The sequence below is a fragment of the Mustelus asterias genome, chromosome 11, assembly GCF_964213995.1.
Source record: "Mustelus asterias chromosome 11, sMusAst1.hap1.1, whole genome shotgun sequence".
Lineage (NCBI taxonomy): Eukaryota > Metazoa > Chordata > Chondrichthyes > Carcharhiniformes > Triakidae > Mustelus > Mustelus asterias.
The window spans coordinates 27061623-27074129 of NC_135811.1; the positions used below are offsets into that span (position 1 = coordinate 27061623).

The window sequence follows — 12507 nt, forward strand, 5'->3', positions numbered from 1 at the left end:
ATTACATCATTTGTGAGGCATAACTCTTATTAACGGTTGGGTGATTGAAATAATGTTGTCCATGGCTGAACATGTTAAGTGTAACATTTCATAAAATAATCCTACTGGAAAACAACTGAGGTCTAAAAGAGGAAGGAATGTGAAGGAGGCATTTTAACCCTGAAACAACAACAGAAAAATGCTGGAAAACCTCAGCAGGTCTGACAGCATCTGGAGAGAGAATAGAGCCAACATTTCGAGTCTGGATGCCCCTTCGTCAGAGCTCTGACGAAGGGTCATCCAGACTCAAAACATTGGTTCTATTCTCTCTCCACAGATGCTGTCAGGCCTGCTGAGGTTTTCCAGCATTCCAGCATCTGTTTTTGTTTCAGATTCCAGCATCCACAGTATTTTGCCTTCATCTCATTGTAACATCATAGCATCCTACAGTGCAGAAGGAGGCCATTTGGCCCATCGGATTTGCACCGACCACAATCCCACCCAGGTTCTATCCCAATAACCACAGGCATTTACCCTAGCTAGCCCCCCTGACACTAAGAGGCAATTTAGCACGGCCAATCCACCTAACCTGCACATCTTTGGACTGTGGGAGGAAACAGGAGCACCCGGAGGAAACCCACACAGACATGGGGAGAATGTGCAAACTCCCCACAGACAGTGACCCAAGCCGGGAATCGAACCTGGATCTCTGGCGCTGTGAGGCAGCAGTGCTAACCACTGTGTGCCACCATGCTGCTGCTGAATTAACCCTGAGTTTGTTGGCATGTTTAAGGAGAGGCAGATGGAGTAAATCTAGTTTCCTTGGACCAAAGGGAGGAGAAATGTTAAACCATATTCACGCCTGAACCTTTTCACCATTCATTCGTTCTGCATGATGGCACAGTGGTTAGCACTACTGCCTCACAGTGCCGGGGACCCAGGTTCGATTCCCGGCTTAGGTTACTGTCTATGTGGAGTTTGCTCATTCTCCCTGTGTCTGCGTGGGTTTCCTCCGGGTGCTCCGGTTTCCTCCCACAGCCTGAAAGACGTGTTGGTTAGGTGCCGGAGTGTGGTGACTAGGGGAATTTCACAATAACTTTATTGCAGTGTTAATGTAAGCCTTACTTATGACTAATAAATAAACTTTAAACTTTTCATTCATCGTAAAAGGGAAGATATGCATTCCTTGCTAATGTTGCATTTTTCTTTCAGACAAGCTGTAACAAAAAACACATTTCGGCAATATAGAGTACTAGGAAAAGGTGGCTTTGGTGAGGTAAGTAATCCTGGCAGCTAGTTTCTGCTCCAGCTTTCCATCAGGAATTTTAAAGTCAAATTATCAACCAAAAATATTTATTGGAAATTACATTGTTTTTCCATAACTTCATCTAAAATGTTTTAACTCGTATTTTACCTGCTGCAGTGCCTTAGACAAAAATTCTAACAATGTGCAATTTCATAGTCTACGCCACCTACTCAATTATTAATCTGGAGAGAGTGGTTTAGAGATTAAAATGCCATTACAGGCCTGCAGCTTCTTACCTGTTTTAAATGCATGGAAAATTCATAGAAGTATTTATTTGGGTTTCTTCATATATAGGTCTGTGCCTGCCAGGTCCGAGCCACAGGGAAAATGTATGCCTGTAAGAAGCTGGAGAAAAAGCGAATAAAAAAGAGAAAAGGGGAAGCAATGGCTTTAAACGAAAAGCAGATTTTAGAAAAAGTGAACAGTAGATTTGTAGTAAGTATTTGAGATTTATTGCCAGACGATGTGCTGACCGTTGTCTTTGGTCAGCCTGAGAGGATGTTCAGAATCGCATGGTTTTGAATTTGATGTTGTATATTGTGTCCTCAATTCGTGCCTCATGCTTTTCTAATTGTGTTGGACAAACTTGTCCAACGCTCTGCCCTGTGATAATGCTGAGCATGTTTATTCTTCAACTGTAGCACCAGATCAACAATACATCCTGTGTGTATGTCGTAATTTGTCACCTCAATATTTTGCTGGATTTTTAAGTTAATTGACCCATCATCCTTGAATTTCTTCCTTGGGAGCTGTTCTCATGTTCTGTTCACTGATTGAATTCATAGAATCCCTACAGTGCGGAAGGAGGCCATTCGGCCCATCAAACCAGCACGTCAATAATGCCACCCCAGGATTTACCCTGCTCGTCCCTCTGACACTAAAGGGCAATTTAGCATGGCCAATCAACTGCGCAGACACGGGGAGAATGTGCAAACTCCACATATAGTCACCTGAGACCGAAATTGAACCTGGCGCTGTGAGGCAGCAGTGCTAACCACTGTGCCACCGTGCTGCCCTCGTTGTTAAGGGCTATCGTTTAAACTCGGTTGGATCTCCGTTAATCAGTGACTCTATTTACATCTGCCTCGGGTTTCCCATTGAAGATGTATTTTCAGTGAATGACCAATTCCTCTAACCATGTAATCATCTACATTAGAGGGTAGCAGTGGAAGGGTGCGTTTCTAAATGGAGTGGTATTCCTCAGGGATCAGTGCTGGGACCTTTGTTGTTTGTAATATATATATATAAATGATTTGGAGGAAAATGTAACTGGATTGGTTAGTAAGTTTGCGGACGACACAAAGGTTGGTGGATTTGCCAATAGCGATGAGGACCATCAGAGGATACAGCAGGATGTAGATCAGTTGGAGACTTGGGCGGAGAGATGGCAGATGGAGTTTAATCCGGACAAATGTGAGGTAATGCATTTTGGAAGGTCTAATACAGATAGGAAATATACAGTAAATGGCAGAACCCTCAAGAGTATTGATCGGCAAAGGGATCTGGGTGTACAGGTACACAGGTCGCTGAAAGTGGCAACGCAGGTGGAGAAGGTAGTCAAGAAGGCATACGGCATGCTTGCCTTCATCGGTTTGGGTATTGAGTTCAAAAATTGGCAAGTCATGTTGCAGCTTTATAGAACCTTAGTTAGGCCGCACTTGGAATATAGTGTTCAATTCTGGTCGCCACACTATCAGAAGGATGTGGAGGCTTTGGAGAGGGTACAGAAAAGATTTACCAGGATGTTGCCTGGTATGGAGGGCATTAGCTATGAGGAGAGGTTGGAGAAACTTGGTTTGTTCTCACTGGAGCGACGGAGGTTGAGGGGAGACCTGATAGAAGTCTACAAGATTATGAGAGGCATGGACAGAGTGGATAGTCAGAAGCTTTTTCCCAGGGTGGAAGAGTCAATTACTAGGGGGCACAGCTTTAAGGTGCGAGGGGCAAGGTTTAAAGGAGATGTACGAGGCAGGTTTTTTACCCAGAGGGTGGTGGGTGCCTGGAACTCGCCGGGGGAGGTAGTGGAAGCGGATACGGTAGTGACTTTTAAGGGGCGCCTTGACAAGTCCATGAATAGGATGGGAATGAAGGGATCTGGTCCCCGGAAGGGTAGGGGGTTTTAGCATGGTCGGTGCAGGCTTGGAGGGCCAAAGGGCCTGTTCCTGTGCTGTAATGTTCTTTGTTCTTTGTTCTTATAAGCGCCTGGATTTTGCACTCCCATTCACAGCGGGCGTGAATGACAACGGGAGATATCGTGAGAGGCTCAAAACATGATTTGGGCTGGCGGGGACCCCCCTCTTGTAATTGTTCCCAATCCCCGCCAATGAATCCTGAAGTTGAAGCCAATTCCAATATATTAACATCTCATTATCAGGCCTCCATGGCTGGGAATCCCACCCCCCTCCACCCACTATTACATAATTCATTCATACCAGCGTGGGGACGCACTGACATGAATTACAGCAGGAGCAATGCCAAGGGGTGTTCTGTGGCGGGGGGGGGGGGGGGGGGGTGTTGCATGGGATGGTGTTCTGGGCATGTGAGGATGTTCTATCGGGGCGGGGAGGAGCTTTAATTTTTTGTATGGGGAAGGGGCGCTCCGATCGTTTTAAACCCAAGTTGCTGGTGGGGTTGAGCGTTCCCTGCTAATGTTACCTTTGTGGGGGACCCTCTCCGTCACTTCTTTTCAGCAATCAGCTGAACGATACGGTGGTGGAAGCTGCCTTTGAGTTCTGCCACCCACTGTGCCACTCTGCCTAAGAGTGGGAAAATGTTTCCTCAGGTCTTTATGAACTAACTGGTCAGCTCCATAGGACGTGTCTTATATAAAAAAAACAAAATGGAAACCGAAAATACAGGAAGGGCAGGAGAGCCTGAAAAAGAAAGGAAAGGTTGTCTTTATAGTTGTAACCCATCATCACTTTTCTTTTAAAATGCTTTCCTTAAAAAGTATTATTATAGAGAGGAAACAATTTTTTGAGAAAATTGCATTGTGATTTCAATCTGCTAAACTTGGGAATACTTTCTGATATTTTAGCTGGTGTACTTCAGAAACCATCAAAGCAGCATTTTCATGAAGGTTTCTTCTTTGAATAAACTAGGAACATAGGAATTTGGAGCAGAAGTCGGCAAATTTAGCCCTTTGAGCCTGCTCCGTCATTCAATCTGATCATGGCTCTGGTCTCAAATCCACCTCCTTACCCGTTCCCCATATCCATTTAACCCGTTTTTTAAATCAGAAATATATCTATCTCCTCCTTGAAACCATTTAATGATTCAGACTTGACCGTGTTGTGGGGCAGTGAGTTCCACAAATTCACCGCCCTCTGCAAGAAGTAGTTCCTCCTTATCTCAGTTTTAAATCTACCGCCTCAGCCTATACCCGTTACCTCTTGTTCTAGATTGTCCCACAAGGGAAAACATTTGGTCCACATTTACTTTATCTATCCCTTTTTAGTATTTTATATACCTCGATCAGATCCCCCCTCATCCTTCTAAACTCCAGTGAGTATCAGCCCAAACTATTTAATCTCTCCTCGTATGTCAACCCTTTCATCCCCGGAGTCAATCTGGTGATCTTCCTCTGAACCGACTCCATTGTCACCACATCCTTCCTCAAATAAGGAGACCAAAACTGGACACAATACTCCAGATGTGGTCTCACCAACACCCTGTACCATTGTAACAACACTTCTCTACTTTTATACTCCAGTCCCTTTGCAATAAATGCCTTTCTTATTACGTACTGCACCTGCATATCAACTTTCTGTGATTCATGAGCAAAGACACCCAGATCCTTCTGTCCAGATGCATTTTGAATCTGCTTTCCATTTAGATAATTTGCCTTTCTTTTTTTGGCTGAAATGGATATCCTCACACTTATCCACATTAAACTCCACCTGCCAAATATTGATCCATTCTTCTAGCCTATCCATACCCGTCTGCAAAATCTTTATCTCCTCTTCACTTTCTGATCTCCTGCCTATTTTTTAGTATCATCCACAAATTTTGTGACGTTACACTCTGTTCCTGTTTGCAGATCATTTTATATAGATTTTAAACAGTTGCGGTCCGAGGACTGACCCCTATGGCACCCTGCTAGTTACTTTCACCAGCCAGAGAAGGGCCCATTTACCCCAACCTTCTGCTTCCTCTCAGTCAGCCAATCCTCAATCCAATCTAATACTCTACCCCCAATACCCTGTGATCTCACATTCTGGATCAGCCTTTTCTGCGGCACCTTGTCAAACGCCATCTGGAAATCTAGATATACCACATCCACAGGTTCCCACTATCCACCTTGCTGGTTATGCCCTCAAAGAACTCGAGCAAGTTTTTATCTTGTGATTGAGGAAGGAGCAGTGTCATTGGTCAATCAATCGACTGTTTGACCTCTCGCTCCAAGTTTTTCTCATTTTCGATTCTAACAGTATTTGTGTGCGTGCTGTCTTGAGGAAATAGAATTCCACAAGTTCTTTTTCATGGAAGATATTTTAGCAGATTTTTCCACATTACAGCCTCAAACCAAATAGCTAATTTTCTAAATATACAATGTGTTTATGAGATCTGTTTTGAGTGCACAAGGTTTAGATTCGGCAGATACTGCACATCCTAAGAGCTATTTCTGTATTTTTTTACTTTTAAGCAGTTTCTGGCCAAAATACAACTCGTATCGCAGCTCCGAACTTAGTCTGCCCTGAATAAACATTCACCCAGGGTAGCAGTGGGGTGGCTACGGTTGTCTTTACCCAAGAGACAATTTACTAAGGCTCCCACTCCTGCTTACTCCACTACAAGGTTTACTGGAAATATTGGGCTCAAGAATACTGCGGCTGATCAGAGAATCCCTACAGTGCAGAAGGGGGCCATTCGGCCCATCGAGTCTGCACTGACCACAATCCCACCCAGGCCCTATTCCCGTAACCCCACTTATTTACTCTCCTAATCCCCCTGACACTAGGGCGAATTTAGCATGGTCAGTCCACCTAACCCGCGCATCCTTGGACTGTGGGAAGAAACCGGAGCACCTGGAGGAAACCCATGCACTGGGAGAATGCGCGAACTCCACACACATAATCACCTGAGGCCGGAATTGAACCCGGGTCTCTGGCGCTGTGAGGCAACAGTGCTAACCACTGTGCCACTGTGCTGCCATGATGGCGACCCCACCCCGTCCCCATCCCTGCCCACCAGCGCAATCCAAATAGGGCAATTTTCTGGAAGCCCCGACAGGACTCAATCCCAATTAGGCATTTACCTCCCTAATGTCAGCGTTTCCACGTCTTTGGAGGTCGGGATCCTGCCTCCCAAGAGTTACCGGCCAATGTAGTGGACAGTTCTTCAGTCCCAGTAGCAGCGTGGGGAGTGGTGGCCACTGCTGCAGCTGGAATGGGCCCAGCATCAGGAGCAACACTGGAAGCTTGGAGTCGGGTTAAGTGGGGCGGGTTTGCCGGGACCAGAGGGGCCTTGAGAGTTGCAGCATTGACTCAGGTTCCCGCTTCTGATAACAATACGCACTGAAGGATATTCAGTTGAAACAGCCGTTACCACTGGCAAGGGCAATCCATGGGGCACATGGATGTGCCTGATCAAGAGGGCCTGCCCACAACCTGAAGGGAGATTGCAAGGGCATACCTGGCAGCCTCTCAATTCCTCCTGCCACTGGTAGAATATCAGTGGTGGAAGGATGAGGCCACTTTAATTGGGCCACTTTAGGGCCTAGGTTGCCATAGGTGCGGGAGGCTAACTGCGACCTCCTGCACCCCGGACTGAAACAGGGGGAGTCGGAAAGGCAATGCGCTCTCCACCCCTCACCTTCCCACTCGATTAAATGGTCATCCCGCCTCCCAGCCTGCACCTGAGGAACATTGAATTCCACCCTACTTAAGGGCAACAGATGAAAGTTGGGTCAAACTGGTGATTGAACATATGAGTCACCAGCAAAACTCATACACAAGTGACCATTGGAGCGCAACACCAGAGAGCAATGGATGCCTATGGAACCATAGACTCGCAACAGAACCAATGCATGGAAGAAAATTGATGATAAAAGTGGGCAATGAATGTTTAATAAATTTAGTAAGTCAGTCTAGCTTTGCAAAATTAATGTAGCATGCAGTTTCAGACCACTTGTTCATTATTGCTGGGCTGTTAATTCAGGTACCACTGCTCCTGAACTGTGCGAGGATATTGACCACAAACCTTGAGAGGCGCAGGAATGTCAAAATGAAAAGTCACAAAACATGTCAAATCTGGTACTGCATATAATCTAATCAGAGATGGCACTTAAATATTGTGAATTTTGCCAGGAATTCTGCACGAACGTGTGCGGAGGATGATGTTCTGATATGTTTGGGTGGTAAGCATTGTGGCTGTGGTGACATTTCTGGCAAGTTCTACATTGCAGTGACCATCCCGTCAAAGGGACCTCCCACCCCCACAGACAAAGTGGAATCTACTCTATGACCTTTTACTCTGGAGATGATTTATTATTTTATTATTCATGGGTAAAAATGTGAGAACAATATAAATAACGTTCAATTCCTGATGCAAGACAAATCCACAGCATAAACAAAACTTTCAATAGGCAAGAAAACTTGGGGCTATCAGGCATGGGAATTGAATTCTCATATGAACTAAAAGTTGGTGTTTTGTACTGCCCTTGACTTCTTGCCAAGACTAGAAGAAATCTTGTCCCTTAACGACTTAAAGCTGGCCATATTTTTATGAATATTAATAGCTGTAATAATACATTGGAATTCAAATTATGCCCATTAACTGCTCAAGCTTTGCTATCTGTTTAGGATGCCATCTGCAATGCCTGAATTAGCTGTTGCTTTGTAACGACTCCTGGGTGTTGTTTGATTAACTGTTTTTCTGTTTGCTATGTTTATAGGTTAATTTAGCTTATGCCTATGAAACAAAGGACGCACTGTGTTTAGTTCTGACATTAATGAATGGGGGTGACTTGAAGTTTCACATCTATAACATGGGAAATCCAGGGTTTGAAGAAGACCGGGCAGTATTTTACGCGGCTGAGATCTGTTGTGGCCTGGGAGACCTCCACAAGGAGAACATTGTTTACAGGTGAGAGGAGGTCTACACTTTCCAAATTGCAGAGCATCCACTGCTTGGAACCATTACTTGCTCCTTCTAAACTGCAATGAGATCCCTTTTCAAGGAATAATTATGCTTTTTAAGAAACAAAACATGTTCTGCTGCATTGGAATGTGACATTTGCGCAAGCCAAAACAGAAAGATCCCATCAAATTGGAACATAGCGAATGGAACTTGATGGGATTTGATGGGATCTTCCCTGTTCAAGAATGGAGGGAGACAGGAAGCAGGAAACTACAGTCCAGAGGGAAATTTCTAGAATTTATTGTTAAGGAAATTATAGCAAGGCACTTATAAAATCTTAATGCAATAAGGCAGAGTCAACATGGTTTCACAAAAGTGAAATTATGCTCGACTAATTTTTTGGACTTCTTTGAGGAAGGAACAAACAACATGGATAAAGGAGAACCTGCGGATTTGTTGTACTTAGATTTCCAAAAGGTATTTGATAAAGGTGTTGCATCAAAAATGACAGCACAAAATAAGAGTTCATGGTGTAAGGAGTAACGTTTTAGCGTGGATAGAAGATTGGTTAGCTAATAAGACATAGAGAGTGGGAATAAATGGGCTATTTTTGGGTTGCCAAGTTGTAACCAGCAGAGTGTCACAGGAATCAGTGCTGGGACCTCAACTATTTGCAATCTATATCAATGCCTTGGATGAAGGGATGAAGTATATTGTTGCTCAATTTACTGATAACAAAGATAGGTAGAAGAATAAGTTGTGAAGTGGACATAAGTTTTTTAAAAGTTAAGGTTTATTTATTAGTCACAAGTAAGGCTTACATTAACACTGCAATGAAGTTACTGTGCAATTCCCCTAGTCGCCACACTCCGGCCCTGTTCGGGTCAATGCACCTAACCTGCACATCTTCAGACTGTGGGAGGAAACCGGAGCACCCGGAGGAAACCCACACGGACACGGGTCAGAATCTTATGGCCGTTCACACTGGCGGGACTTTCTGGTCCTGTTGCAGTGAACGGAGATTTGGCTGGGTACCAGATTCTCCGTTCTCATTGCAGTGGCAATGGGGCGTGAACAGCCGGTAAGATCGTGCCCAAGGAAGCTGCTGAGGAATGGACTAGGTGAGCGGACAAAAATGCAGATGGAGTATAATGTGGAAAAATGTGAATTTGTCCATTTTGGTAGAAAGAATAGAAGAGCGGTATACCATTTAAATGGAGAGAAATTGCAGAGCTCTGCGGTACAAAGGGGGTCTGGCTCCACTGGTCCATAAATCATAAGAGGCTAGTATTCAGGAATAGCAAGTGCTAAGGTGGGCAAATGGAATGATGCTTATTGCAAGGAGAATGGAATTTAAGAGCAAGGGGTTTTGCTAAAGATCTAGAGGGCATTGTTGAAAAAATATACAATATAGTTAAAAACAGTTCAGAGAAGGTTCACCTGACTGATTCCTGGATGATGGGGTTGTCTGATGAAGAAAGGTTAAACTGGTTGGGCCTGTATCCATGGGAGTTTAAAAGAATGAGAGGTGATCATATTGAAATATATCAGCTACTGAGGAGACATGACAGGGTGGATGCTGAGAGGATGTTTCCCTTTATGAAAGTAACTAGAACGAGCAGACACAGTTTACAAATAAGGGAGTTTCCATTTTAAGATGGAGATAAGGAAATATTTTTTCTGAGTCGTTAGTCTGTGAATTCTCTTCCCCAGAGAGCAGTGGAGTAATAGTCATTACTATTTGAAAGGCTGAGTTAGATAGATTACTAATTGACAAGAGAGAGGGGATAGAGAGGAAAAGAGAGTTGAGGCCTCAATCAGATCAGCCAAAGTCTTATCAAATGATGAAGCAGGCTCGATGGGTTGAATGTATGTAAGACTGCAGGGATGATTCTCCCAGAAAGGTTCTAAGTGCTGAATTCATGGGAAAGATAGTGTAAACTGCGATTGTTTTTTCAGTGGGAGTTCAGACCTGAATCTCCCACACTCTGTGCAATGCAGAGATCACAATTGTGAATATCATTAAAAGTTCGGGGGACGGGGTATTCACACCAGAGTCTGACCGTTCCGGGCTCTGCGCATGTGCAGTGGTCCCGAACTGTCAGCCTGCAGTTTGCTGGCCAGCTCGATCGCTGGCCAGCCCGGGATCCCCGCACTGCTGCCCCTACAACCCCCCCCCACCCACAGCCTGGTCACAGCCCCCACGACCATTCCCAGGCCAGCCCCAACCGACCTCCCATCCTGGAGGACCCTGATCTCCAGCCCCCCCCCCTCCCTAACTGGACTGGAATCAAGCTTAGTGCCCTGTTAGTGGCACCGATCATTGCCAAAAGCTTCCTGCAGTGTGTAATTAGCAAAGGTACATGGCAGCTATATTGGGACCTGCTGCTCTCTTGCGCGAGACAGGAGGCAAAACAATGGAGGGCCAACAGCCTCAACATGCACTTAGGTGGCCAAGCGGCAAACTGGATTGTGCTGCACTAATCCAGAGCTAGATCCTCCAGGTTCCCAAATTTTTCAGCATATTTCTGCCCGCAGTGAGTCTATCAGCTGTGTGCCAGACTGTTCAGGTTTGGCAATTTATAAATTGAAAACCACCTTCTCCCCCTCCCTGGCAGGTTGACAAGCTCCTGTAGGGGCTTTACAGGCTATTACTAGAAGGCAAGCATGTTCCTGACTCCTCCCCCACCCTCACTGAGGAAATTGTGGCACTGTTGGGACACTGACACACCATCCGAGAGCGCTGTTTCAAAGCACCCTCATTCCTGTTTGGTTCCCCATGCGGAACTGAAAATCCCAACTGAGAAGTCAGGCTAATGTTTATCCACCTCACTGCCAACCTTTTAGAAAGGGTTTGGACATGAGGCATTGACCTGCTTTGCTCTCTTTTCTAAGATGCAACTAGAGATCCTGTGCATTTCCAGTCGGAGAACTCACCAGAGGCAATAAATGACTAGACTGTTTAATTCCTTCCTCTTGCTGAGATTCATTGAGAGCGCAGCTTTCTGTGCAGAGAATGTAAAGAGAATGAGTGACCTCAGAATAAATAGTGTTTACTGACCTTGCCAAGATTGTTCAAGCTATCTGTCTGAATAAGCAAATCGCTAGACTTAACCGAAACCACTTTTTTAAAAAAAACTGCTATTAACCCTGTTAAGACCAGAGGTACCAAAAGATAAAGAGGAAGACTTACCTTCTTGACCTGCCACCACACATGATTTACACAATTACATACATTGCTGTTGTTGGACTGTGCCTCACTAGAGGTGGAGTTTTGCAGCCCTTCCCACCAGTGGGACTTTCCGATCCTGCCAAAATCAACAGACTTTGGAATGTCTTGTCGCATTTTAAAGCCCTGCCCCCACCGTGATGGGGCTCTAAAGTTCTGCTCTCGGTTGCAGTTGAACATTGATAAGAAATGTCTCAATCTTTCATCGTCTCTCACTTGCCTTACTGTTCATGGACTATCAAGTTCATCCATCCGGGACCTTCAAGCAGACAAGTTTGAAGGGTGCGTACTATCGCTTGGAAAATTTCCCCTGCAGTCATCAGCACAGTGATTCTAAAAAGAAAGACCCTTCAAACTTTTCAGGTGGGATTTTCCAACTACTCTCGCCCCAAGATCGGAAAATCCCATCCGAGGTTAACAGACCTTTGCAAGGTCCTGTCCCGCCCGCTACGATTCCTGTGGCGGGCGGGACGGGAAAATTCCACCCTTTTTCTTCACTGCGGCCTTGCAGCTAGTCCATCTCTTATGAACCCAACGATGGTGGGCAAATGCATATTGTAAATATCGGCCTTAAAGTATCATGTATATAAAGAGGAAGATTTTTTTTTCAAGTTATGGTCTCCATTCATGGGCAGTAACCGCAAACAACCAGATTCAACACACAGGCCACATCAATAAAATATAAAGCCACATGCTAATCCATCCCAGCCAAAAGAAAATTGCATGGCTAAACCTCTATGTAGTGTTGTCTTTTTAAAATGTGTCACCTGAAACCCACATTCTCCCCATCCCAGTAATACAATAAAGCTAACTGAAGTTGTGTAGGTATTCGGAAGTTGGTCCATAACTGTATGTCACATTTTTAATTAATGCTTTATCCACGCTAACGGAATATGTGTATATTACAGCTATG

At 44.8% G+C, this 12507-nt stretch overlaps 1 protein-coding gene across 4 annotated transcripts in view; it reads left to right on the plus strand.

The window, feature by feature from the left end:
* LOC144500429 (U6 snRNA-associated Sm-like protein LSm1) overlaps window positions 1-12507 on the plus strand; it is a 317623-nt gene that overhangs the window by 271361 nt on the left and 33755 nt on the right. For all 4 annotated transcript variants that reach the window (XM_078223322.1, XM_078223321.1, XM_078223324.1 and 1 more), the window contains 3 exons: window positions 1192-1255; window positions 1580-1720; window positions 8181-8371. In XM_078223322.1, coding sequence (XP_078079448.1) covers window positions 1192-1255; window positions 1580-1720; window positions 8181-8371 — 396 coding nt within the window. The remainder of the gene's footprint in view (window positions 1-1191; window positions 1256-1579; window positions 1721-8180; window positions 8372-12507) is intronic.